At 36.7% G+C, this 26,925-nt stretch overlaps 1 protein-coding gene across 3 annotated transcripts; it reads right to left on the reverse strand.

Annotated features, from left to right (window-relative positions):
• Positions 1 to 1,005: 1,005 nt before the first annotated feature.
• On the reverse strand, positions 1,006 to 26,874 carry LOC143280010 (cell division cycle protein 20 homolog). Of its 3 annotated transcripts, XM_076584453.1 has the most exons (11): positions 26,685 to 26,765; positions 22,770 to 22,798; positions 21,364 to 21,620; positions 18,524 to 18,778; positions 14,434 to 14,562; positions 13,104 to 13,300; positions 7,839 to 7,933; positions 7,033 to 7,264; positions 5,843 to 5,968; positions 4,415 to 4,532; positions 1,006 to 4,052 (listed from the first exon to the last, which is right to left on the reverse strand). In XM_076584453.1, the coding sequence occupies exons 3-11, from the start codon at positions 21,611 to 21,613 to the stop codon at positions 3,871 to 3,873; spliced, it is 1,584 nt and encodes a 527-aa protein (XP_076440568.1). In that variant the 5' UTR covers positions 21,614 to 21,620; positions 22,770 to 22,798; positions 26,685 to 26,765; the 3' UTR covers positions 1,006 to 3,870. The 3 variants fall into 3 exon arrangements, with proteins under 3 accessions (XP_076440568.1, XP_076440567.1, XP_076440566.1); XM_076584452.1 differs by lacking the exons at positions 22,770 to 22,798; positions 26,685 to 26,765 and adding an exon at positions 26,812 to 26,874; XM_076584451.1 differs by lacking the exon at positions 22,770 to 22,798 and having other exon boundaries at positions 26,685 to 26,804.
• Between the last annotated feature and the right edge of the window lie 51 nt (positions 26,875 to 26,925).

The raw sequence follows: 26,925 nt of genomic DNA on the forward strand, positions 1-26,925 counted from the left end.
AAAGAACAAATGGAGAAATTGGCTCATGAAAAAAACATAAATTTGCCTGCTTGTAACTTTAGAACAAGAATTATATTGAACATGAACGTGGTGTCAAAAGATTCAAAATTAAGTATACTATAAATTTCTGTACTTAACCCCTAGGCTGCCTGCGTGACGAGATAACTCATCATGGAAAGCATGTATGCTTCGCTGCCACAATGATGAGATAACTCGTCATCGAAATATTCTGACTTTTCCCTGCTTTGCATTCAGTTCGTTGACAAAAATGCTGGTAGCTTTAGCTTGGGGAATCATTCATAGCTAGAAACACCATCTGCATCATAAGGCAGTCCTTTATTTGAATGTTTTGGTTGGGTTACTGGCCGCAGTCTTTGCCTGGCTCCTCTCCTCGCTCGCTCAACAAAATGTCGGACTGACTCCGTGCTCAAGACATGCGCTCGTGGCGAACTAAATCAACCAAGATTACTTTCTTTAGCTGATGCTCAGAAAGAATTGGAGCATAAATTCGAAGGAGAAGACAGTGGTGAACATTTATAGGACGATTTGATAGAAAATAAAGGGAGCGATCAAGAGAGTGGCCAAGATGCGACTATCAGTGAGTGATGCCGGCTGTTCAACTCTAGCAGACGACAGGTCACCGAATTTTTAGCAGGACACCGTATGAGCTATTTTCTTGGCACTCAGCCAACGCGGTCTGATGAGAACTGGATGAAGTGACCGTGTGAGAGGGGTGAAGAGGAGCGGGGTGGAGACTGAGGGGGCGTGGCCTCACATCCATATTATCACTTGCAGAAGTCACAATGCAACTATTTTTTTCAGTTTTCTTATATTGTGGTTGTTCTAGTATGATTTTGTGTGTGCAGATGTTCATTTGTCCAGAAAACAATATTTTTGTGCAAATTACCTGACTAATGTGTGTAATGAACAAGGTGAAAATGTGACAAAAAATAAACCACTGATTTCAAAACAACAGCATGTCACTTAAAATATATAAAATGGGAAAACATCATGTGTTTTGTATTCTTTATTCATTTCCCTTTCAGAAAATGTATACTTTTATGGGTCTTTCTCCAATAACAAAGAGCACAGAATTTTTTGAAAATTTATACCCGTTTTTTGTGAAAAAACCCTGGCAAATAGATTTCACTTAAATCTTATTTTCCTGACAGCGAAAGGGTTAAACAAAGTCAAAGTAAACTATAAGTTTCTATGTGAAAAAAAAAAAAAAAAAAAAAAAACTCACAGGAAAAAATTCATATTTTCTTTCTGTACTCAAGAACGGTGAGTGGAGGAGTGAATCATGCCGTGATAGAGAGCAGTCAACGGCGACAGTGAATGAGAGACAAAGGCCACATTTGTGTTTGATAAAAAAATAGATAAAAATTCTCATAATGCAATGAATCTTTTAAACTTCAGCATAAGATCCCAGATCAAAATAATGTTTGCCACTGCAGTCATTAAGTGTATTGCCACATCATCAGCTGACATAATTTCAGAAAAGCCTAGAGTCCAAAGCATTGAACAGTGCAACATAAGTGATGAATATGTGCAGCAGTACCAGCAGCACATGCACCTGAAATCATTGAAGATACTAGTTTTAGGCAGTTTTATGCTAAAATACTTAAAGAAAGCAAAGGTAAGACTTCAAAGATGTGAAATTTGTAAAAATCATGATTTTCATTATTTTGATTCTAATGACATGTTTTTGTGCATAGCTGAGAATAACTGGCTGTGACTTTAGCTGGGGTTTTGCATGCTGAGTCACATATGTGTACATGTGCGTGCTTGAAAGAAAACATATGTAGATGTTGCGTATGCAGTGAATGAATCATAAACATGTACTGCACATACATTTCAAGAACACAATGCACAAATGAATTCTCTCCAAATATACTTAAATCATATAAAATAAAATAAATAACCCATTCAACAGAAACAGCACAAACTCCAATCTAAAACAAAAGAAAGTAAAGATCAATATCTACACATAACTTTCTGTGCATTTTTATTCATTCCGGGTAACATTTCTTTCATCAAGAAATTGAACCAACTCATGCACTATTTTTTTAAAACATTTTTCTAAATATTAAACAATATATGTACATATGTATATATAAAAAAAGAAAGACACAAGCGATACAAATAGTGAAGGTTATTCAGGTCAGTGAACACATCTATCAGTTGCTAAAACAGAATCTTTAAAATCATCCTGATATTGGGTTCTCAAGACAAAAAAAAAAAAGAAGAAAAAGATTATCTATAAAGATATTTATCAACTGTAACAATGGTGCATGCTTTCAGTAGATAAGTGAACAGTGCATAAAAACAGACATTATTTTTTTCCTGCATAAAAATTATCCTTGACAAAACTTGACAACTATGCATATCCCAACAAAAATGCATTATAAAAACTGAGCCAACGTACCACATGAGCATACATCTGAGTAGGCAAATGACTTCTGAGCAAGCTGTTAGTACAGACAATGAATACAGGCAAATCTGAACACTCTGAAAGATGGACTGCGAATAGAGCATTAAGAACAAAATGTTGTAATTCATTCCGATGTTATGTGAAGAGCAGACTTTTTCGTTTTTGTAAGACTTTTTACCTCATAATACAGATGCTGACCAATTTGTGTTGGAAATTTTGTCCCGTTTCCTGTAGGTATGAATGCATGAATTATCTACATTTTCCAACCACTGAGCCACTAAATGCTCCCTCAAAAGTAGTTCTGCAGTTCCCATTTCCACTGTCCAGTGTAATGTCGTTTTACCAGTTTTGTTACAAGCCCTCCAGAAGCTGTAAGGGAAAGCATGGCGGTGTAAAAAGTATTGTGTGCATGAACACTTTTTAAGAGAATTAAAATTCACCAAACGGATTTTATTAAAAGAGTAAGCCCGTCATAACTTTTTTTCTTTCTTAAATAATTGTCACCGATTGCCACTGGGTATCAGCAAAATAAAAGCCATCACATTCTTTGTGTGTGTGTGTGTGTGTGTGTGTGTGTGTGTGTGTGTGTTGTTGGTGTGTGTGTGTGTGTGTGTGTGTGTGTGTGATCTTTGTTCCCATTAGCTTAATATTTGATGATAAAGCCTGTACAACAGTGCAATTAGCACCTTCCAATGCAATAAATTGTACAATTTTCATTTGTACTCAAGTTCTCACATCCAAGCATTTTGAAGGAAAAACAAATGGTAAAATAAAAAACCATAAAAAACACGTCTTTTTACATCACAACAGTGCCATATAATTAAAAGGCATTATGATAAAAACACTCATACTGAACACTTGCATATCTAACAAGGAGGCTTCATTAATCTTCAAGTTCCACAAAACAAGCATTCTCAATGGTTTTTCCCCATCAGTTTTCATGAACAATTTGTGCACCTAAATCATTGGAGGGCTTTGCAGAAAAAGCACTTTATCATCCCTCATCCACTGTTCCCACTCTTCTGAAAGCTTTTTGTTGGCCTGAAGTCAGCTGAGCACTTATTGCACCGTATCAAGCAATAAACAAGAATAGCGTTTGTACCAAATAAGGCAAGGATGCACATCTTCAAACCAGCAATGCTTGATGTTTTCAATTACTATACATGCTCTGTATAAGTATTTACATGCAAAAAGAGTTCAAACGGTGGAGTGGCAAACCTAGAAACTTTCTAGTTTTTTAGATTTGATCATCAGTACCTTTAATTTAGCATGCTGATGGAAAACATCACTAGCTTATTGGCAAGCCCTTGTCTTATTTTTGTGGCAAAATTCACAGTACTTGTTTACTGCTTAATGGTCAATGCACCAAGCCTCATTTCAACCCAGTCTCCTCTTTTCACTTATTGCACCATCGTCAGATCCTTTCCCTATGACCCTCATCTGATCATGGTCCTTAGCGAGGAACCAGGCTCACTGCCGGTGGATTTTGTCTTTGTCTTTTTCTTCTCCTTGTCCACCGTGAAACACTTCCAAAGGCGAAGAGTCTCATCAGCTGCAGCAGACACCACAGTTTCTCCATCAGGCGACATAGCCATGTGAAGAACTCGGGCCGTGTGACCTGCACAGAGAAATGCTGGATCTGAACCAAACAATACTGCAAAAGCTAACTGATGCAAAATATTCCAAAATACTTTTCAATTGAACACACACACACACACACACTTTAACCTATACACAGATATAACATATGAACAAAACATACTGTTGGATTTTGGCAGGTAAAGCTGGTCATACATGATAAAAGCAAGTGAATGTACAATGGAGTTTCTGTCCATGAACACAAAAAAATATAGGAAAAAAAAGACTGCTACACAAAGTAAATTCAAAGTCAAACAGCTGTGCCTAAACTGATTTCAATGAGACAACAATGGGTCTGAAAATGCGCTGTGCTGTGATGACTGAGACAACATCAGAACCTACCGGTGAGTTCAGCAACTCTGGACATGGAAGGATATTTCCAGATGACCAGCTGGTTCTGGGCGAAACCATGGCTGGAGATCAGCTCTCGATACTCATTGGACCACAGTATTGAACAGACCTGAATCAAAAGATGACTCACAATAAGGACAACACCTGCCAAAATGTGAGGAGACACATACAGTTAACTAAACATAAACTATACTCAAGTAGAGCTTGTAAATAACTGCAATTGCCATTGCTATATTTTCCACACCTCCATATTCCCAGAGTTTATTTACCTTCATATGCACTCAAAATTTAAACACCCTTTTTTTCCTAAACACATCACACACAAACTTTCCTCTTCCAGCAGCATTTCCTCTAGACCCTCTCTCATACATTAAAGTAGTTAGTTGATTGTGTTGATATATTTGTAACGCTGTATTGTGTGTGCATTGAATGTATGTATGTAAGTATGTTTGTATTGTACATACAAAATTGTATGCGCATATATATGTTTATTGTGCATGATTGTGAGCTGAGGACTGAATATGTTTCGTATGCATGTCTGTGTGGATTGTAAAGCGCTTTTGTGCAATGAGGAAAGCACTGATAAATGTCCAGTTATTATTACTATTATTGTCATCATTATTATAAACTAGTAATGGCTTTCAGTCAGCCACCTGTCCTCTCATAGTACCTTATGTGATCGCACAAACATGTATTTTAAGAAACATTTATCTGGTTTGTTTTCTGTAAAGTGTTTCATGTTTGGGTCCCCCCCCCCCCCCCCAATTTCATTATGTTTAATTGATATGCTGATTGCACTTGATCCTCTATGGAAACCGAATCAGTCACCCATGAATTTATGAAGTATCAAATAAAGGAAGCACTACATGGCTTGACATCTGGTGCCAAATGCTTAGACAGCATAACATGCGCAGCACTGAGAGGAAAAAAACATTCCCTTTTCCAAGAACTGCCTGACAAAAACAAGACTGCATAATAAGAAGAGGACAGTTAATATGAGTTTGTGTGTTGCTTCGCAAAGTCCTGTGAATCTGATCCATGGATATTCCCCTCTATGGATATTTATTCAATACATGACAGTAACTACTAACAGTGACCCAGCTGTAGGTCATAGTTAAGTAAGTGCAACATGTTATTAATTAAATAACTAAGTGAACAAGCATAGTAAGTCTGACACTGATCTTCATTATATCTGACATTACCTGTAACTGATACCAAAAAGAATCAAATGGGAAGTCCATAAAAATCAGAATTTTGAAAGTGGTTTGCAACCTGTGTCAGGTATAAACAAAAAAACAACAACAACAACAACAAAAAAAGTATCTCATGTTACAATAATTAAGTGTGACCTACACAAATGATAAACAAATGATAAATAGAAATACACTGCAAACTCAGTTCCAGTTTACATTTTCCCACCTGTGATTTTGTGTCAACACCACTGAGATGGGTTCCGGTGTTGCAGTTCCAAAAGTGGATGTGGCGATCAGCTGTCCCTCCCCCACTAGCCAACAGACTATGTTGCCAAGGACACCAAGCTAGAGCCTGCGGACACAGTATCATTAGCATCCATTCATCAGCAGAGCAGATAACAAACATCTCATTTCATTAAGTATCCCAGGAATGCATTTTATAAAGGTGCCAGGGCTGTATAATGACCTGAACATTATGATTAATAACTTAAAAAAACCAACATATCTATATATATATATATATATATCTAAAGCAAGTTTTCTTAGTCTTCTTCCAGCTAATTCACACAAATCATATTTACGTTTACATATAATCACAATATCCCATGTGAATTACATTACATCTTGATCTATGTATAATATTTCCAGGGTAAAGTTCATTTCCACTGGAAATGTCCACCAAGAAACCTTGAACTACATCTATATGTTTTTGAACTGTGCATTAATTTGCCCTGTACCACCCAGATGTTTTCCCCAATAACTCCAACACTTCACTATGGACTTGGTTAATCAGTACACCAGTGAGGATGGACACTTACATCAGCAGACATTAGTAGGGTGTCTTCAAGACAAAATAACTGATCACATTATTTGATACCTATTAAAACAATATATGTGACTTTTTAGGGTTTTTTTTCCCCAGATGTAGCAAACATTGTTGACAAACCCATGAAAATCAATAAGCAAAAATATTGGGAAGCAAGGAAGAAGAAACAATTTTTATCTATGTTTACAACTGAATATAATTGCAACTATCATTATTTGTCAGTTGCTTTTTGTGTGTGTGTGTGTTTGTTTGCTTACTGTTTAAACAATGCAATGAAAATTAAAATCCTTTTACTTATGACTCCCCCCACCCTCACCCACCCCATCCACATTAAGTGGTTGCAAAGATCGGAAAAAAAAAGTCAACGAACATGACTACACCATTAGTCTTGTATTGTTGTATTGTTGCACTGTATTACTCTTTTTTGACACAAGAGAGAAATTGTGTGAAATTTGGGCTGCTCTCCCAAGGGAGTGCGTGTCGCTACACTGAGAGCACCACCCCCTTATTTTTTCTGTATTTTTTCCTGCCTGCAGTTTATTTGTTTTGGGTTTTTTTTTTCCATCGAAGGCTACAGGTGGAGGAGGTACCTTGACAGCCGCCTGATGCTGTGAAAAGGTGTAGAGAGGTTGACAGCTGGCCCCCACACTGGTCTGGGCGGGCCACACACATAGGAGATTGTCATTGGCTCCGCTGGCCAGGTACTTGCCGTCCGGCGACCACCGCAGCCCACACACCTCCTGTGAGTGAGTGCTCAGAGTGCCCACATGATGGTCAGCAACCCTTACGTCATGGTGGTGGATGTTCCCGCTCCGACATCCACTGGGTAAATTCAAAGACTGATTTAAAGGGCTTCTGTGAAGAATATATTAAGAAATTCATATAGACTTAACTGAGTGATTCAAGAATTTTGTTATAAAAGCAGAAGACAATAATTTAAGATTTATCCACTGCAATTTCAGCTTTTCAAAAATTGAACGATGCTGATTTTTCCTAGTGAACCTGAAGACACAAGTTAAAAAGTTTATGTTTTAAGCTATGGTTTGCGGAATGATACACAACTAAGTCTTAGGAAAAAACAAAACAAAGTATTTCCTTGGAAAATGACAACGTTAAAGTTTACCTCGGACACACACACACACAGACAACCGAACATCGGGTTATTACATATACTCACTTTGCTTACACAAGTGAGTCAAAAAAAGTAGCAATATGAACAAACAGATCTTTAACAACAAATCATACCTTGTCTTTTATACAAGTACACAATCAACTGTCATTTCACAATAAAATACAGCACATTCTAAATCTGCTTTGTAAAACGTGCGTACATTAAACTGTGCATGTGTGTAGAGATTCTCTTAGATATCATCTCCTGTCAAGTATGCACACTCACCTGCTGAGGATAAAAGAGTTCCATGAGAGAGCACCAACCCGAGCTGAATGACCAGTCATACAGCGAAGTCTCTTCTGCTGAGTCACATCCCACACCTGACCGTAAGAAGAAGAAAAAATGCTAAGTAACGATGCCCTACCAGAGAGAGAAAAAAAAAGCAAAAAAAAAGAAGAAAAAGCTAAGACTAGGAGTACTGGGTTGTCTGCTTGTCACCAGCAACTAGATAACAAACAAAAACCAGTCTTTGTGGTCAAAACCACCACTCCCCCCACCCCCCTCCCCACTCGCCCTGGCTGTTTGCTCCTGTGTAAGTCAATTTTTAACTCAAAGGTTAAACCAAGACTGATTTTTGTTCTTTTTGACTCACTTGTGTAAACAAAGTGAGTCTATGTTTTAACCCGGTGTTCGGTTGTCTGTGTGTGTGTGTGTGTGTTCGTGGTAAACTTTAACATTGACATTTTCTCTGCAAATACTTTGTCAGTTTACACCAAATTAGGCATAAAAATAGGAAAAATTCAGTTCTTTCCAGTCATCTTGCTTAAAACAATATTGCACCTCTGGGATGGGCACAAAAAAATAAAAAGAAGCCAAATTATATGCAAACCTGCATTTACTGTTATATTTATATATTTTTTTTATTCTCTAAACTTGGCACTTTGATATGATATTCTAACACAACAACAAGAGCAGTCATTTCTATCATTTTTTGTTCAAACAGGAACTTCTTTTGCTAAGCATGGAAGTTATATTTATTTTGCTGGTGCAGATAGTAAAAAAGGGAAATTAATCTGTAATTAATGCTACGGGACTTAAGCTGCTTTAAACTGATCTTTCTCGTCTTAAACATTACATTTTGAAATTATACTTAATACATAAAAAGCTTGTGTGTTTTACTCTCAGTGTACAGGGCTTTCACTATGTTCATTCATCCAAGTGGTCTTTTTCGGAAAATACTAAAATCAATACGAGTTGACTTTATAGATCTATTGGCTGAGCCCTGAAGGTCATGGGCAAAAATCAATTGTGTACACATATTTATACATATTTAAAGCTCATGCTCATATTCTTCGCGAACACAAACGACACCATTTTGTTTCAAGTTGCTGACCTGCCTGTTCAATCCTATATTCAATCGACAATACACGATAACATGTGATGGAAAGTTGGAGAAGGAGACTGTTAAATATTTATTCAGAGAAAGATTTGTGAACGCCTCACCACTTACTGGATTATGCCCCAAAATGCCATAAAGATATCCATAGAATCAGTCGGAATTCACAGTTTAAAATAATAAACCATGAGCGTTAATACCCTTGAATTGATGAAATTCAAAAATTTCCAGTCTTGACTTTTCTCAAAATGAAGTCCTTTTCACTTCATACAACGTTTAGAAGTACTTGTACTTGGCTCTACATGTTATTAGTTTAACAAAATACTCAATTTTCATATCAACTTTAAAACTATAAAACTAGAATGAACATCAAAGAGAAATTGAATCGACCATGTCAACCAGGTGTAACTAAACTTGTACATCTATCTAGATCCAGAGAAAACGGCTAAATGTTGCAGTGTGATTGCGGCGATAGCCACGCCTCCTTTACTGCGGACTTAAAAAGAATTTTTAATTGTCCTTTTTTGAATGCCCAAGATACACGAGAATAATATGATCTGAGCAGCGTTCTCACTGTGAATACCACAATCGATTTATCGCCCTTTAAAAAAAAGCATGTTTAAATATTATATTTTTGAACGTCAGCTAAGGAGCCACGATAAGACAGTTTCTTCTCACCCGAACACGCGGGGTTCGAATGTGCCATTAGGACTTTTTTTTTCTTTTTCTTTTAAGCCGAAGCTTTATAATTGCAAATACAGAACACATTTTAACGATTAGATTTTTTTTTTTTTTTTTTAAAGTGTATCACAAGTGAGTCTTGAAGGCCTTGCCTCTCTTGTTTTTTTATGCTTCTTTCCCTTCCTTGAGGAAAACAAAGACATCAAGGCCTGGATTCATTATTGACCCTATTACTGCTGCCCTTGTCTTAGCATTGTGATGTAGCATCCAGTTTTTAATCTTGGGAGCTTTATTTATTAACTCACTCGCTGCCATTGTCCGCATATGCGGATGTCGTCGGACAAAGCGTTCGATGCCATTGTCCGCATATGCGGATTTGGATTTTGAAAAGTCGCGCTGTTGGAGTGACGTGTCGGATACGAAACTCAAAAGCAGAACTGATTCTTAAGTTATCTCCGGCCAACTTTTCATTCACACACACAGTGTGTGTGCAGTGACACGCTCATTAGCAGACGACAACGAAGCATACCCTCGGTCAGCTCTGCAAGTTGTTTGACAAGATGGCATTGCGTCGAAGTGTTCGACACGGTAGGAGAGGTCAAACGCAATACAGTGTTGAAGCTACTTTGGAAATGATCCAGACTGAAGGCTCAGATGTTGAAGGAGATAATGTTGGTTCGTCCGACAGTGATTTTGAACCACATCCCGATGAACTAGAAATAGATTCGGCCGCTGAAGAGGGTGTTTACAGTGGAGAGGAAAGCGAGTCCTGACCATGTGCCAGCTGACCAACACTGACAACGAAATCACTGAGGAAACGGACGACTTTGCTGGTGTTTTTACCAGTGATTGGACTGAAAATGGTGAGTGTGTATGTATTATATATATATATATGTATGTATGTGTGTGTGTGTGTGTGTGTGTGTGTGTGAAAGAAAACAATGTCACATGCTCAGGTGTACAACTGTGTGCGTGTGCGTGTGCGTGTCTGTGTGTGTGTGTGTGTGTGTGTGACTGACTGCATGCATATGTTTACTTATTTTCTGTTTTACTTGTTCATTTGTAGAACAAGGTGCTGTAGAAACGACAGTAATAATACTAATACTGATGACACTGTCATTATTGTTTGTAATATTGTAAAAAATTAAAAAAAAAAAAAAAAAAAAAATCTAAAGTGGTTTTCTTTGACTACATGTAAAAAAACTTACCACATTATGCTTCCATTCACATAAATATTTAGAATAAACAAGGGAATAAGCAAACAAATAATCTAAACAACAATAAGAAGAAAGAGTCAGACCTGCATGATCATTTGTGTGTGTGTATGGTTGCAGGGCATGTTGCTGTGCTGAAGTGGCAGGACAAAAAACCAGTTCACATGCTGACAACAGTCATGCTGCCAACTACCATGGTCAGTGTGACAATACGACACCGTCCTGAAAGACAGAAGCCAGCTGCAGTACAAGACTACATCACCAACATGGCTGGAGTGGATATGAGTAGCTATTGCAAGTGCAAGGTCTGTGAAGACCTGTTCAAGCGCCACAACACACCAAAACACCAAACTGCCAACTGGTGTCCAAAATGTGGAGTTCCACTGTGTGTGAAGCTGTGCCCAGGACTCAACATCACCTGCCATGAGCTTTTTCACTCCAGACAAGACTACTGTCAGTGATAATACGAGGGTCATTCAATAAATAAGGTGAATTTTTCGGTATAAGGACTTCTAATACAGATAGAAGCTTACTCTTTTTTTTTTTTTTCAACGTAGTCTCCCAGCACTGTCACACACTTTTCCCATCTGTGCACAAGCTTCCGTATTCCCTCAGCGTAAAAATCTTTGGACTGATGTCTCAGCCAGTCGCTCACAACACTTTTGACTTCATCGTCACTTTCAAACTTCGTGCCTCTCGTGAACACTTTCAAGGGACCAAACAGGTGAAAGTCTGAAGGGGCAAGGTCTGGGCTGTAAGGGGGATGAGGGAGCAGTTCCCAGCCCAGCTCGTTCATGGTCATTGACTGATTCGATCACCTCAGGAGACCTCACTTCTGTAGGCCTTCCAGGCCTGTCTTCATCCTCAACACTGCTCCGTCCTTCTTTAAACAATTTAGCCCACTTGTAGACATTTTTTCGGCTGAAACATGTGGCACCATGCACAGTTGACATTCTCCTATGAATTTCAACTGGTTTGAACCCTTCAGCAGCCAAAAACTTGATAACTGACCGCTGTTCAATCCTGGAGCATGCTTCTTGGTCGGCCATCTTTGTTAATCGCCAAAACTTTCAAAGTTTTTTTTAATCTGCAAAACAAATTAAATCCATGTGAAAAAGAAGTAAAACAAAAAAAAAAGAAAAAAAAAGTAAGCTTCTATCTGTATTAGAAGTCCTTATACTGAAAAATTCACCTTATTTATTGAATGACCCTCGTACATCAGGTTTTTGTGTGCAGTGAACTCCCTTTTTTTATGTAGAGACAATATTTTCTTTTGTGTGCGTGATTTTCAACTTTCTCCACCATCTGTTCATACTTCATTGCATGTACTAGGTCTTCAGTTCCTCAAATAGTGTTAGGATGTGATGTGGATCATTTGTAAGCTGTTCAAAGACACTTGGTATACCTTTCTGATGGGTGCAAAAATGCTACAAAATACACAAAAAATGAATACCGTGATCAACAACAAGATGGTGAGTAAATAATTTAATTTTTTGCACAAATATGAAACAACATTCACTGAATACACATACTAAATTTCAATTCTCTGGGTGTTTATTTGTTTTTTTGAGAATTTTTCCCCCATCCTATACAAACCCTGGGTTTTCAGGGATTTGCAAGGGCAAAAACTCTTGGCATGGAGTGAGTTATGAGGTAAAATATATGTACTAATTGTAATGTATTATTATATCATTCTTTTTTGTCACAACAAATTTATCTGTGTGAAATTCAGGCTGCTCTCCCTCAGCTCGCTACACTAAGAGTGCTACCCTTTTTTTGTGTGTGTGTGTATTTTTTACCTGCTAGCAGTTTTTTTTATTTGTTTTTGTATCAAAGTGGATCTTTCTACAGAATTTTGTCAGGGACAATCTTTTTGTTGCCGTGGGTTCTTTTATGTGCGCTAAATGCATGCTGCACACGGGACCTTGGTTTATCATCTCATCCGAATGACTAGGGCACGGACCACCACTTAAGGTCTAGTGGAGGAGGAGAAAATACTGGAGACTGTGCCGGGATTTGAACCAGTGCGCTCAGATTCTCTCCCTTTCTTGGCGGACGCGTCACCTCTAAGCTATTACTCCACACTTCTGATATATATATATATATATGTATATGTATATATGTATGTATGTATATGGACCTGTATATGTATATATTTCTTAATTATGCAAGTCTTCTAATTTAAGTTGCAAAGTCATCTTCAATTACATGCAAAAGTTCCATGCTGTAATTAACTAATCAACTAACAAAAGAACTGACCTGAACATCCCCATTGCTGGTGCCAATTGCAAGATAGTTGCCCTCTTTAATCCAGGACACAGAGCCAATGTATTCCTCTGGTCCCTCCATCTGCATCAGCTGCTGTATTTCTCCACTGGAAGCGTTCCACAGGTAGACACTGCCTCCCAGGCACACTGCCAAATGGTTGGTCACTGACCAGTCCAGCAGATTCAGATCTGAAATCACCCAATGTCTCCTTCATCAAATTACTGACAGTGACACCATTCATTTATATTGATCAACATATTTCACACAATCATCAAGTAATAACTAAGTCAGTCAACAGAAAGACTGAAGGATCAATTGGAGAAAAAAATTACAAAATCACTTGCTGTTGTTGATATTCAAGGTATCTCCATTTGTGGAATTTGTTGCTGTTTGTTTCTTTTAAACTTTGTAGGCTTTAAAGCTTTTTTTAAATTATCATATATATGTATATTAGCAAAGCCTTCTTATTCTCCTGAAAAAAGCTGCTTCCCATACATCCCACTTCTCCATATATGAAAGAGAAATCTGTTCAGTTCTAATTAAATTTTCTGCAGTTTGGAATTTCGAACTTCGCTTGTCCAGCAGAATATATCAGGCTGAGACAGTCACAAAATCAGTCACAAAATAAGGTTTTTCCATCCCAGCCTGTTAGTTAAAAATTTGGGAAGATACCGTGTGTCCTTGGGAAGGCCTGTGTGCAAACAGAGGGTGGACAGGGCAATGATACTCTGAAGCAGCATCTCTTTGCCACAAAATATGGAAGTATTTTCCCCCCTTCTACTTCTGTTTCTGTGGAGGTTAATTGACATGACTACCTTCTTTATCAACTGAAAGATTAGAGGTCTGTCACCAAACTATATATTCATGTTCAGAAAAAAACAACAACTGAACACCAAGGCACTGAGAACAGAATGATGTACTATACTCATGTATCTTTCATCCCCTCCAAAAGATTTTAACATTTCATCATTCTATCCTGGTTACAATTTATAAGGAACCCTGTAAACATACTAGTTTTCATAAACATTTAAGGGCCTGAATATATTCTTCTTTTAACCCCCCCACCCCCACCTGTATGTGTTATCTGAGTACATGATTTGATACAAGAATGTTCTCCCATCAATTTATTTTTTATGCAAACCACTGGCTACAAATTACTCAAACACATGCACCAACGTGTATTTTTAAAAACTTGTCTGATAAAATGTCAGTGCTGTGAAATTGCTACTTTACATAGGTAAGGAATTGTGACATGCTCATTTATTTGATCAAGAAAATACACATATCCAACCTAAGAATAAATCAATGCACTTGGACTTACAGTAATCATCAAGTATCTCTGGTGCATCCAAAATGCGGTCTGGAACCTGAGGAATATGTCGAACAGTTTTCTTTGAACTGGTTGGCGCTTTTGTTGTGCTGTACAGAACTCTCAAACAGCCTTGATGACCTGCAGCAACAACACTTCAAAAATGAAATAAGTATCTTTATTACAATATTAGCTGTAGTAATAATCCATGGAATTTGAAATGAGCATGACTAACTTTGTACCATATAATAATGGTAACTTAAAAAAAAAAAACCCCACATAAAAACAAAAACAAAAAATTCTGGATTAAATTTTAAGTCTTACTTTTCATTTTTCTCATTAACTTAAAAGGAGCATGGCACTTCTAAGTCAGAAACTGATCAAGGGATTTTCTATTCACAATCACATAATACAGTTGACAGCAAATCTCGTTGGGAGAATAGACAAAAACTGTGATACATGGACAATGCAATCATAAAGAGCATGATTAAATTTATTGCATTTTCACCACACTTCCTTAAAGAAACAGAAAATGGCCCAGTGACATAAATCACAGACTAAACAATGATCATTTATCTATCAGACAAATCCTAACAAATGGTAGGCTTACTTATTTATCTTTGTTGCTTAAATACAGTAATAGCCCAGACAGCCACACATAGCCAAACCAGGAGGCACAATGCAATCATAAGTGCAAATAATTATGTGCAGGGCATAAGTGCAATCATATTCATGCACATAAACCCAGGACATGCCTCTGATGCTGACACTCTTAATTTTTGCCAAAAGATAAAAAGGAAAAATTCCTAACTTGAACATAAACAAAGCAATGATAATCACAGGGGAAACTGGGGTAGGTTGAGACACATGGCACACTGCAACAGCAAAAAAAATGAACCTGTCACTAGTCACAGTATCTTTGCTGCTGTTCTTTTGTTTTATTTTTCTTCTTCTCAAAAACCTTTCCAAATTTGAGGAAGAACATAAGAGCAGCTTTTTTTTTTCTTTTTTTTTTTTAAACATCCTTTTGAATAATTTGAATATCATACTCATAGTATCAGCAAGGGTTTTCAGTGCAACTATTTCAAATAAATATGGCAAATGAAAAGCCCAGGAATCTCAGAATATAACTGTAACAGTTTTGCAAAGTCAGAATCAGATGTCATTTTGATTAAAAATAAATAAATAAATAAATAAATAAATGCCAGTTTAACTGCTGGATAACCCACTAGGTCAGGTTGAGATCTGCAATGTCTCTCTCAACCTGCCTTTGCACTGTCTCAACCTGCCCCTCACCCGCTAATTTATTGATTCCTGCTTGATTAAATACATTTTAAAAATTTCTCTCTCTCTCTCTAGTCTCTCTCGTTGTCTGTCTGTCTGCCTGTGTTTCTCTGTATGTGTGCTTGTGCGTGCGCGTGTGTGTGTCCGCCATGTGCCTGTCAGTGTGTGTGAGTCTGTGCACATAAATCTAGTAATGTGTGAGTGGAGTCTATGCACATAAATCTAGTAATGTGTGAATGTAGGTGTTGTATGAGAACATGTTTCTGTGTATTTTTATGGAAAAAAAATCATCTAAAGGAACACAGGTTGATCAGCATTTCACTGTTTTCTAGATCAAAGTTTCAAGACTTTTTGGCTTTGTTAAATCATGTCATGTTTGTATCTCATTCTGTCAAAATTTAAACTCATTCCAGTCTTTTCCATGACTTTACCACTCCAATACTTTTTTCCTCCCTTGCAATGAATATTCTTTTTTTCAAAATGAAAGCTGAAAGTTTTACAATCAATTAAGCACAACTGAGTATTTGGACATTATACAGGTCTGCCACTGCAAAGGTTTACTTTTAAAAAAATTGAGCAATAAATTCAAACAAATAAACAATGAAATATATAATCATAATAAGCAAACAAATAAATAAATCATTGACAAACACTAAAACTGACAGAGAAAAAAGAAAGATTCACATACACTTGCTCTGCAAATGTGGAGTATCTGAAAGACAATTTCAATTACATTTGTGCGACATATTCCTAATACATCATCATACAACATAAAACTTTTGGTTCAGCAAACTGTGGGAGAACAGGCAACCAGCACACATGTACTGGTAAACAGATCTGTTATATATAATTTAAGCATATACCAGTGTCCCAAAAATTAAAAGGAAAAGTAAGCTGCAGTAACTGTTGTGTTTCACATCATCATGTCATTAATTTATAAAGGATGTCTCACTATCAGGCAACCAGTTTGTACCAAATTTGTTGAGCATTTTATCAATATTGAAATGTACTAAACAATAGTTGAACTTTATCTATTCTGCATAACAATATAATATATGCAAAGAAATAAGCAAGTACACAGAAGTAGCAATATAAAGTCAAAAGCTCTGTTTTATTTGAAATGTTTATTATGACCAAACAGTACCAGACACTCAATCTATGACTGTATGAGAATGACATAGTGGACAATAGTGGAGGGGGGTAGAGGGGGTGCAGGGTAATATGTGTGTGTGTGTGTGTGTGTGTGTGTTGGGGCTCATGTATGTTTATGTGTATTTCACTATTTGACTGTGCTTTTATATCTGTGAATCTGCATGTTTGGTGCATATCTGTTATGCATATGTATATGTATGTGTGAATGTGTGTCTGCATTTTTTACATTTATTTGCTTATTTATCATCATTGTTGTCTTTTTTAAAATTTTTTTTTATTCATTTATCTATTTTATTATTATTATTATTATTTATTTTCTATTATTTTTATCATATTATTATTATTTGGTTAGTTAGTTATATATTTTATTTATTTCATTATTTTTTTGTACGCCTATAGTTGACTTCATCAAGTTTTTGCGCCTTATACACATTATTATTAGTAGTAGTACTTTTTTTTTTTTAAATGTATTTATCTTTTTTCTTTTTTTTTTCTCAAGGCCTGACTAAGCGCATTGGGTTACACTGCTGGTCAGGCATCTGCTTGGTAGATGTGGTGTAGCATATATGGATTTGTCTGAACGCAGTGACACCTCCTTGAGCTACTGAAACTGAAACTGGACAATCAATAAGTTAACAGCCACACAATGTTTAAGTCACTTTCATTAAATTTATCAAATACTGAGAGAGACTGACATTTCATGTGTCTCACATGCCTTGTCTCAACCTGCCCCACTGAGTGTCTCTTCCAGCCCTGGTCTCTCAGGTTAGACTAAGAGAACCCCCGAAAACGGGGTATGGCTGCCTATATGGCGGGGTTAAAAACGGTCATACACGTAAAAGCCCACTCATGCACATACGAGTGAACGTGGGAGTTGCAGCCCACGAATGAAGAAGAAGACTTAGAGAATTCAACTGTTTACTGTCTCAAAGCCATTGCATGTTTTCTTGGTTTCTTGTTTAGAAATTGTAAAAATCTATTGAATTTTCTTTTCAACTATTTTCTGTAATCATTACAGTTTGATGGAGAGGCAAAACCACTTTCAAGTTTTGTGTTGCAGCCTGTCCCGGTCTCCTCTACAAAATACAAAAAAAAAAATTAAAACTGCATACAAAACAAAATGTTCTTGACATAAAAAATAATACATAGTAATAATGCCTAATGATTAGACCCAGAAACAGACAAAAAATATCCAATGCTTTTTAGAAAAAAAAGGCAAGTGGACCAGCAACTGGGCAGAAAATAAGAAAGGAAGAAACAAAGAGAAAGAATATGAAAAAAGACAGAGAAAAGGAATTTCTTACACAGAATTTCCAGAATGTGGGGATATTACTTAATACTTATACTGAATGAGCCACCAGCATCCCCACCAGGAGGAGAGAGAAAACATTTAAACTGTCACACTTAACTGTCTCAAAGGAAAACAAATTTAAACTGTTCACTGTCTCAGAGGTGCACGTTATCAAAGCACAAAATTTCTTTAAAATATTGTTGTAACGTGAAACAATTCCATGGACTGATTGGGCTTCAAATTTCTATCATTTAAATTCAACAGTGCAACAAGAGTCCCTCACAGAAGCTCAAATAAAATCAATGACAGGGTTGAAACAGGGAATGAAAGACTGGAACACAAACACATGTCATACACATTCAATCAATGGTATACCTTCAGGCGCTGAGGGAGCTTTTTCTTTGTAGGACATGATCCTGTGAGACAGACGATCTCCATTCAGGTTCTCACTCATCAGTCTCTGATACTCTGCCTGTGAAGGACTCAACATCTCCTGTGACTCACCGTCCCCCTGTGCTTTCTGCATCATTTTGAAGTGACTCACATCAAACTGGGTTGCTGTGCGGTTGGGAATGAAACGATCCCCTGCCGTTGGCGTCTTTTTGGGAGTTTTGGAACCCCTGTTAGCACCTTCAAAAAAGATCATGCATTTGCAATGATATTAAAAATGAAATACTGACCTGTGTATAATCTAGAAACAGTAGAATGGCAAACACAAACACATATACCACTTACTGACTTAGTTTCAAAATGCAGAATCTATTGTTATGAAAGACCGTTTGGTTACAATATAAAACTCGTCTGTGATTAAAACACAAGCACAATGATTCATACTTTAGGACATCATTGAGTGTTTTTTCTTTCTTTCTTTCATTCTCTCTTTCTCTCTCTAAGAAAAATAAAATAAAATAAAATAAAATAAACAAGAGAGGCAAGGCCTTCAAGACTCACTTGTGATAAATTAAGTCCCCTAGCATTAATTACAGAGTAATTTCCCTTTTTTACTATCTGCACCAAAACGTTTGCAAAATAAATAAAAATTCCATGCTTAGCAAAAGAAGTTTCTGTTTGAACAAAAAAATGATAATAATGACTCCTCTTGTTGTTGTGTCAGAATAAGAGGTCAAAGTGCCAAGTTTAGAGAATACAAAAAAATATAAATATAGCAGTAAATGCAGTCTGCATATAATTAGGCTTCTTTTTTTAAATTTTTTTGTGCCCATCCCAGAGGTGCAATATTGTTTTAAACAAGATGACTGGAAAGAACTGAATATTTCCTGTTTTTATGCCAAATTTGGTGTAAACTGACAAAGTATTTGCAGAGAAAATATCAATGTTAAAGTTTACCACGGACACACAGACACACGGACGCACACACACACAGACAACCAAACATCGGGTTAAAACATACTTTGTTTACACAAGTGAGTCAAAAAGAAAGACAGAGATTCAATGAAACTGCCAGTCAGAACAGCTGTCATAAGCTCTTGGTCAGATGCATCAAATTCAAAGATATGATGTTTTGTTACCTGCTTGTTATGCACTTGGATGCTCTTTTTTTCATTTCTTTTTTAACTTTTAATTATAGTGAAATTAGAATAATAAGTTATAAGATATCAGCGCATTTCTAATGACCAACTTTATTGTTTTTCATTTCGCTTACCTACACTAGGCTATAGTCAATGGTGTACACAGAACCAAATTAGAAATTTTTGGTAAAGTTCTACAGAATGAGATAATCAGTCAAATACAAGTCTAAAGTAAACAAGAGAGAGGCAAGGCCTTCAAGACTCACTTGTGATAAATTAAGTCCCCTAGCATTAATTGCAGAGTAATTTCCCTTTTTTACTATCTGCACCAAAACGTTTGCAAAATAAATAAAAATTCCATGCTTAGCAAAAGAAGTTCCTGTTTGAACAAAAAATGATAATAATGACTCCTCTTGTTGTTGTGTCAGAATAAGAGGTCAAAGTGCCAAGTTTAGAGAATACAAAAAATATAAATATAACAGTAAATGCAGTTTGCATATAATTAGGCTTCTTTTTAAAATTTTTTTTGTGCCCATCCCAGAGGTGCAATATTGTTTTAAACAAGATGACTGGAAAGAACTGAATATTTCCTATTTTTATGCCAAATTTGGTGTAAACTGACAAAGTATTTGCAGAAAAAATGTCAATGTTAAAGTTTACCATGGACACACAGACACACACACAGACAACTGAACACCAGGTTAAAACATAGACTTACTTTGTTTTCACAAGTGAGTCAATAAAATGGAGAGCACCAACAAAAATTGGCTATGTGAGTATATTCATAACCATTTTCATGGGCTGAGAAGCTGTAGACAAAACAATAATTGACTGCAAAATCACAGTGTAAGGGCTTTACAACAAGAACTGCTTATAACTAATACAATAGTACAATAAAACGTAGACTCACTTTGTTTACACAAGTGAGTCAAAAACAACAATTACCATGTCATAAAAAAATATGTGTCCCTACTAGATGTTGATCAGTAGATGGGTATCAAAATCTCGATCAGTCATTTTCATTTTGATTTTATAATCTCAAACTGGAAAATTATTGATGGTGAAGTCTGTGATACAATTAGTGAATTACCATAGATTACAAAAAATAAAACAAAACAGAACAAAACAAACAAAAAAACATCACCAAACACCACCAGAACCAGGCAAAAACAATGCATAAACACACATCATGGTTTAATTATCACTTTTATTATGACAGTCTTTGAGTACTCATATGATAATTCACTTGCTCCACTTTAACACCATGAAAAAAATTACATGACACAGCAGACAAATTCTTCCAAAAATCACTCACAAATGTGAAGAGACTCGACACATGTCATAAATCAATGATCTTTTCCAGCTTCTTATCAGTTTTGCCCAACTTTATCTCAAGAACAGGAAATGCCAATGCATCTAAGAGAGATAGCCAGAAAGAAACAGACTGATAATAAAAAACAAAAAAAAACAAAAACTAGAGACTGAGAGAGAGAACAGACAGCGTTAAAAAAAGAAGAAAGACTGGTACATAGGCTGTACACTTACCATGCAAAATTTTCATGACAAATACTTCAAATACTCCTTAATCAACAGTTAATCTATCTAACAGGTTTAATTTATCATTTTATCATATTTATTTGTTTATCGTTTTATCATATTTATTTGTTTATGAAAATTATAGCATACCCGACTTTGGAGTTTTTCTTCCTGTTTCTTGAGATGATGGAGTTTTGGACTGTGAAGTGGAAGACGGATTTGTCATTTTCATTGGTGTTTTATTAGACGATACCAGGCTGGCATTTGCTGCAGAAGAGTTCAGAGACATATTTCCATTGTCTGTGTTTTTTTGCTGCCATTTCATCTGTGGCCCCCGTGTCAGTGGTGCATCCATTCTTAGAGCACTTTTCATCTCATTCTCCAGGTCAAACTGAGACATTGTATTGCTGAAATGCAAAAGCACTAGACTAAAGAAACCTGCTCAAGGATCAAACATATTTTCAATGGAAAAGGCATTACAATGCAAGTGGTTTTTAAGAACAAAAACTATCATTGTACTAATACCACTATCAGCGTTTCAAGGACTGAATCCCAGTGTAGTGTAACATGAGCAGGGACTACCACTATCAGGCTGCCATAGTGTCAAGACTTGATCAGCATCATGTTGGGCTTGAAAACATCAGGCATCTTTAAAAAAAAAAAAAAATCATATATACTCCTTCTTCTTCTTCTTTCCGTTACACGACCAACATCAACTTGCCAATGACTCTGTCGTGGTCCATGTATGCTGGGTATTTTTCGTGTCTCCATAACCCACCGAACACTGACATGGGTTACAGGATCTTTAACGTGCATATTTGATCTTCTGCGTGCGTATACACACGAAGGGGGTTCAGGCACTGGCAGGTCTGCACATATGTTGACCTGGGAGGTAGGAAAAATCTCCACCCTTTACCCACCAGGCGCCGTTACCGTGATTCGAACCCGGGACCCTCAGATTGAAAGTCCAACGCTTAAACCACTCAGCTATTGCGCCCGTCAAACTAGTATAACTAAGCAGTATAATTAAATACTTAAGATGAGCATGTCTCAGTAAAGTCTCATCAGTTGCATTTACCCCCAAAGAATCATGTAAGTAATAGTGCAGACCTGCTAGAGCTAGTGACTGAACTCCCTTCATGTACATCTCACACATGTCACGTGCAAAATATTTAATACATTACATATTCAATGATCTAATCCAAAAAGAACAAAGAATAGATACTCCATGAAATCATAAAATGAATGTCAGAAATTTCTGAGGCCATGTGGCAGTTGCTTCCCTGACAGTGACCAAGTAAATGAATTGAGGTTTGATAAACATAAGGTCGCTGCCAGTTGCAATGATAGATATATACGTACGTTCCTACTTTTGATACATTCGTTGCCCCACAAGTCTATGAAAAAGTACATCAAGAGTTGTCAACAGTACATGATCAAGGCTTATCTATGATAACCATGACAGAGAAGATAGAGAAGGTGGTGGAGAGGAAGGTAAATGAACTGTGGGATGAAAAGGTAGAGAGAGACAAGAGAGAGCTAAATTTGATTATTACCAACATTCCGGAGAGCAAAGCAGAAGACGCTGAGGAGAGAAGAAGAACCATGATCGCCTAGAGGTAACCAGTAAAGTCCTGACGAAAATCTATCCAAATATGGAGAGAAAGGATATCATTGACGAACAAGTGCGACTCGGACGAGTCAACTTGGGGACTAGACCAAGGCTTTTGCGTGTGAAAGTTAAATCTTCTGAGATCAAAACAGAGATCCTCCGCAAGGCACGCAAAATAAATGAGGGGGTGGAAGAGAAAAACAGGATCTACATAAATCCCGACTACACTCCCATCCAACGAAAGAAAAACAAAGAGCTTCGAGATGAGCTCAAGGCTCGCATAGAAAAGGGTGAGAAGAACATAGGAATCCGCAGGGGTGAGATTGTCGAGGTCACCTGGGCCCAGCAGATGCTGGACCGGGATGAAGCCTGACAACATACCCATTCAAAAAATGAAAATAGTTTTAGCCCTTTTAACCATTCAGCTCAACCAAATACCTTACGTACAGTCCTGTACACAAATTCTGATAATGGTCTCCTTAACAAGAAAAATGAACTACTTGCTTTAATGGATGATATAAAACCCAGTATAATAGCAATCACGGAAGCTAAAGCTAAAAATCAAAAAGATTTCAATTATTCTGAATATGAAATTCCAGGTTTTGATCTTTTCCACAATCAGAATCCAAAAAGAGCTGTTGTTTTGTACATAAAAGAGAGTATGAATGCCAAAGAATGTAGTTTAATGAATGATACAGATTTTGAAGAGTGTATGTTTGTTGATCTTGTAAGCGGAGATGGACAAAAAACCTTGTTTGGTTGTGTATATAGAAGCCCAAACAGTACTAAAGATAATGATGATAGACTATTTGAACTCTTGCATAGAGATAGCCTACATAAATATGACTGTGTCTGCATAGTAGGAGATTTTAATTACCCCAGTGTAGATTGGACAGGAGGGTGGACTGGTGAAGGTGATGACAAATTTAGAGAATGCACACGAAATGCATTTTTATACCAAATGGTGAATAAACCCACAAGAAGAAGAAAAGGACAAAAAGCTAACATACTAGATTTGGTTCTTGTAAACAATGAACAAATAGTTTCGGACATTGAACATTTGTCCCCATTGGGTAAAAGTGACCATGAGGTTCTTGCCTTCTGTCTATATATTGCAGACAAAAAATGTAAAGAAAAGAAAGAGGAGATGAAGTATAATATGAACAAAGCAAATTACAATAATATGAGATTGGACATAAAATCCATAGATTGGAAATGCCTATACGACAAGGATGTAAATGACAGTTGGGAATATATTAAAAAGGAACTACACTCAACTATAAATAAAAACATTCCTAAAATGAGATACGTCAAACGAGAGAAATATAAACCCATGTGGCTCGATAAAAAAGCTATGCGGATTATCAAAAAGAAATATAACTTATATCAGAGATTTTTGAATACAGTTTCAGTTTCACTTTCTCAAGGAGGCGTCACTGCGTTCGGACAAATCCATACACGCTACACCACATCTGTTGAGCAGATGCCTCACCAGCAGCATAACCCAACGCGCTTAGTCAGGCCTTGAGTGCATGCTTACATATTTGTGTACCTATGAAAGTGGATTTCATTTTACGTAATTTCGCCAGAGGACAACACTCTCGTTGCCATGGGTTCTTTTTCAGTGCGCCAAGTGCGTGCTGCACACGGGACCTCGGTTTATCGTCTCATCCGAAAGACTAGACGCTCAGTTTGATTTTCCAGTCAAACTTAGGAGAAAGGGCGAGAGCGGGATTCGAACCCACACCCTCACGGACTCTCTGTATTGGCAGCTGAGCGTCTTAACCATTTGAATACAAAAAATGGTAAAGATTATCAAAAATATATTGAAACAAGAAACCTATGTAACAAACAGATCAAAAGTGCAACTAAAGAATTTGAGAAAAAGCTCTCTAAAGATGTCAAATCTAATCAAAAAGGCTTTTGGAAATATGTCCAAACTAAAACTAAATCAAAAATTGGAATAAGCCCCCTAATTGACAAGGATGGCATGAAATCTGTAAGTGACAAAGAAAAAGCCAATACTCTTAACAGTTTCTTCTCAAGTGTTTTTACAAAGGAGAAAGTTGATAACATACCAAATCTGGACCCTGGATCTAGATCAAATGGCAAAATGGTAACTGATATTAAAATTACAAGTGAATCTGTAAGACAAAAGTTGAAAAAACTAAATCCAAATAAAGCTCAGGGCCCAGATGCAGTACCAGCAAGGATTCTGAAAGAGTTAAGTGAAGAGCTAGCAGAACCGCTAAGCATATTGTTTAATAAATCAGTTGAACAAATGGTAATACCAGATGACTGGAAGATGGCTACAGTAATGCCAATATTTAAAAAAGGTACAAGAACTGACCCTGGAAACTATAGACCTGTTAGTTTGACTTGTATAACATGTAAAGTTCTGGAATCATATGTAAGAGATACTATTGTTGATCATATGACAGAAAATTGTTTGTATGCGGAATGCCAACACGGATTTCGGAAACACAGATCATGTGTAACTCAGTTACTAGAAGTCATGGAAGACTTCACACAAATGATAAACAGGGGCGAAGATATTGATGTGCTCTACTTAGACTTTAAGAAAGCTTTTGATTCTGTGCCACACCAGGGATTATTAAAAAAGATAGAATCTTATGGAATATCAGGAAAAGTATTAAATTGGACTAGGGATTTTCTCACAAACCGAAAACAAAGAGTTAAGGTGGGAGATAGTTATTCAGAGGAAGCAATGGTCCTTAGTGGAATTCCACAGGTTATATCTTAGGACCCATACTTTTTACATTATTCATAAATGACTTGCCTCAGACAGTATCAAGTGTATGTAAAATTTTTGCAGACGACACTAAACTTTACTGTTCACCAAGTTCACAACACATAATGCAAAATGACATTGACTCCTTGACAGAATGGTCTGAAAAATGGAACTTATACTTTAATGCTTCCAAATGCAAAGTATTACACATTGGTCGAACAAACCCAAAACATAACTATGTAATGAAAAACGACGATGAAATAACCAATATTGTGAAATGTGAAGAGGAGAAAGACTTAGGGGTGACGTTTGATAAAGACTTACTGTTTGACAGACATATTAACCAAGTTGTTAACAAGGCAAATCAAAGGCTGGGTATTATTAAACGTACTTTTTCGTTTATTGATAAGGATATTTTTCTCCGACTTTATAAAGCTCTTGTAAGACCTCTCTTGGAGTATGGTCTCCCTGCCTGGTGTCCTAGACTAATACGTCAATCAATTACTATTGAAAGAGTGCAAAGACGTGCTACCAAACTGGTGCATGAAATTAAGGATTTGTCTTACGAAGAAAGACTGAAATTCCTAAAATTACCCTCAATGAAAGCAAGACGAAAAAGAGGAGATTTGATTCAAGCCTATAAGATCTGTAATGGTATAGACGATATTAAAAAAGATCACTTCTTTGATTCACCGCCAGATACTAATATGGAAACAAGAAACAGTGTTGATAAAATTTATAAACAGAGACATAACAATAACACAAGGAAATTTGCTTTCAGTTATAGGGTTACTAACGACTGGAATAAACTAACCACTAACATCAAGTATGCTTCCAATACCAACAACTTCAAGAACCTTATCGATAATCACAAAATTTTAAAAGACATTTGGTTTGACTTTGATGGTCCAAGATAATTGTAACTGGGTCTACTTAGACTGAGACAAGACAGATAACGACATAGCATAAAGAAGCCCGTGAGGCCTTGTGCTAATCAAATGAGATGGGGCGTAAAAAGCCGTGAGGCTACGATGATCAACATCAGCCCCTAACCTGAACCTGAACCTGAACCATGACATCTGTCAAAAGACGAAGAGAAATACATACCAAGACAGAAATTTAAAAAGACAAATTCTCCATACAAAGATCGGTTAGTCAGGATGGCAAGCGCTACAGGATGCTTTCAACACATTTATATAGAGGTAGATCGCGTGCCTTTAAAAATAAATATTACCTTTTCTGTCTCACACAAGTTCAGACAGGTTGCGTTGAATGCAAAATCAACAGAAGATTCAATCTTACCGCTGTTTGTGATTGGCCAATGGTTTTGAGTAGCTGATGATGATTG

The sequence above is a fragment of the Babylonia areolata genome, chromosome 3 (genome assembly GCF_041734735.1).
Source record: "Babylonia areolata isolate BAREFJ2019XMU chromosome 3, ASM4173473v1, whole genome shotgun sequence".
Taxonomy (NCBI): domain Eukaryota; kingdom Metazoa; phylum Mollusca; class Gastropoda; order Neogastropoda; family Buccinidae; genus Babylonia; species Babylonia areolata.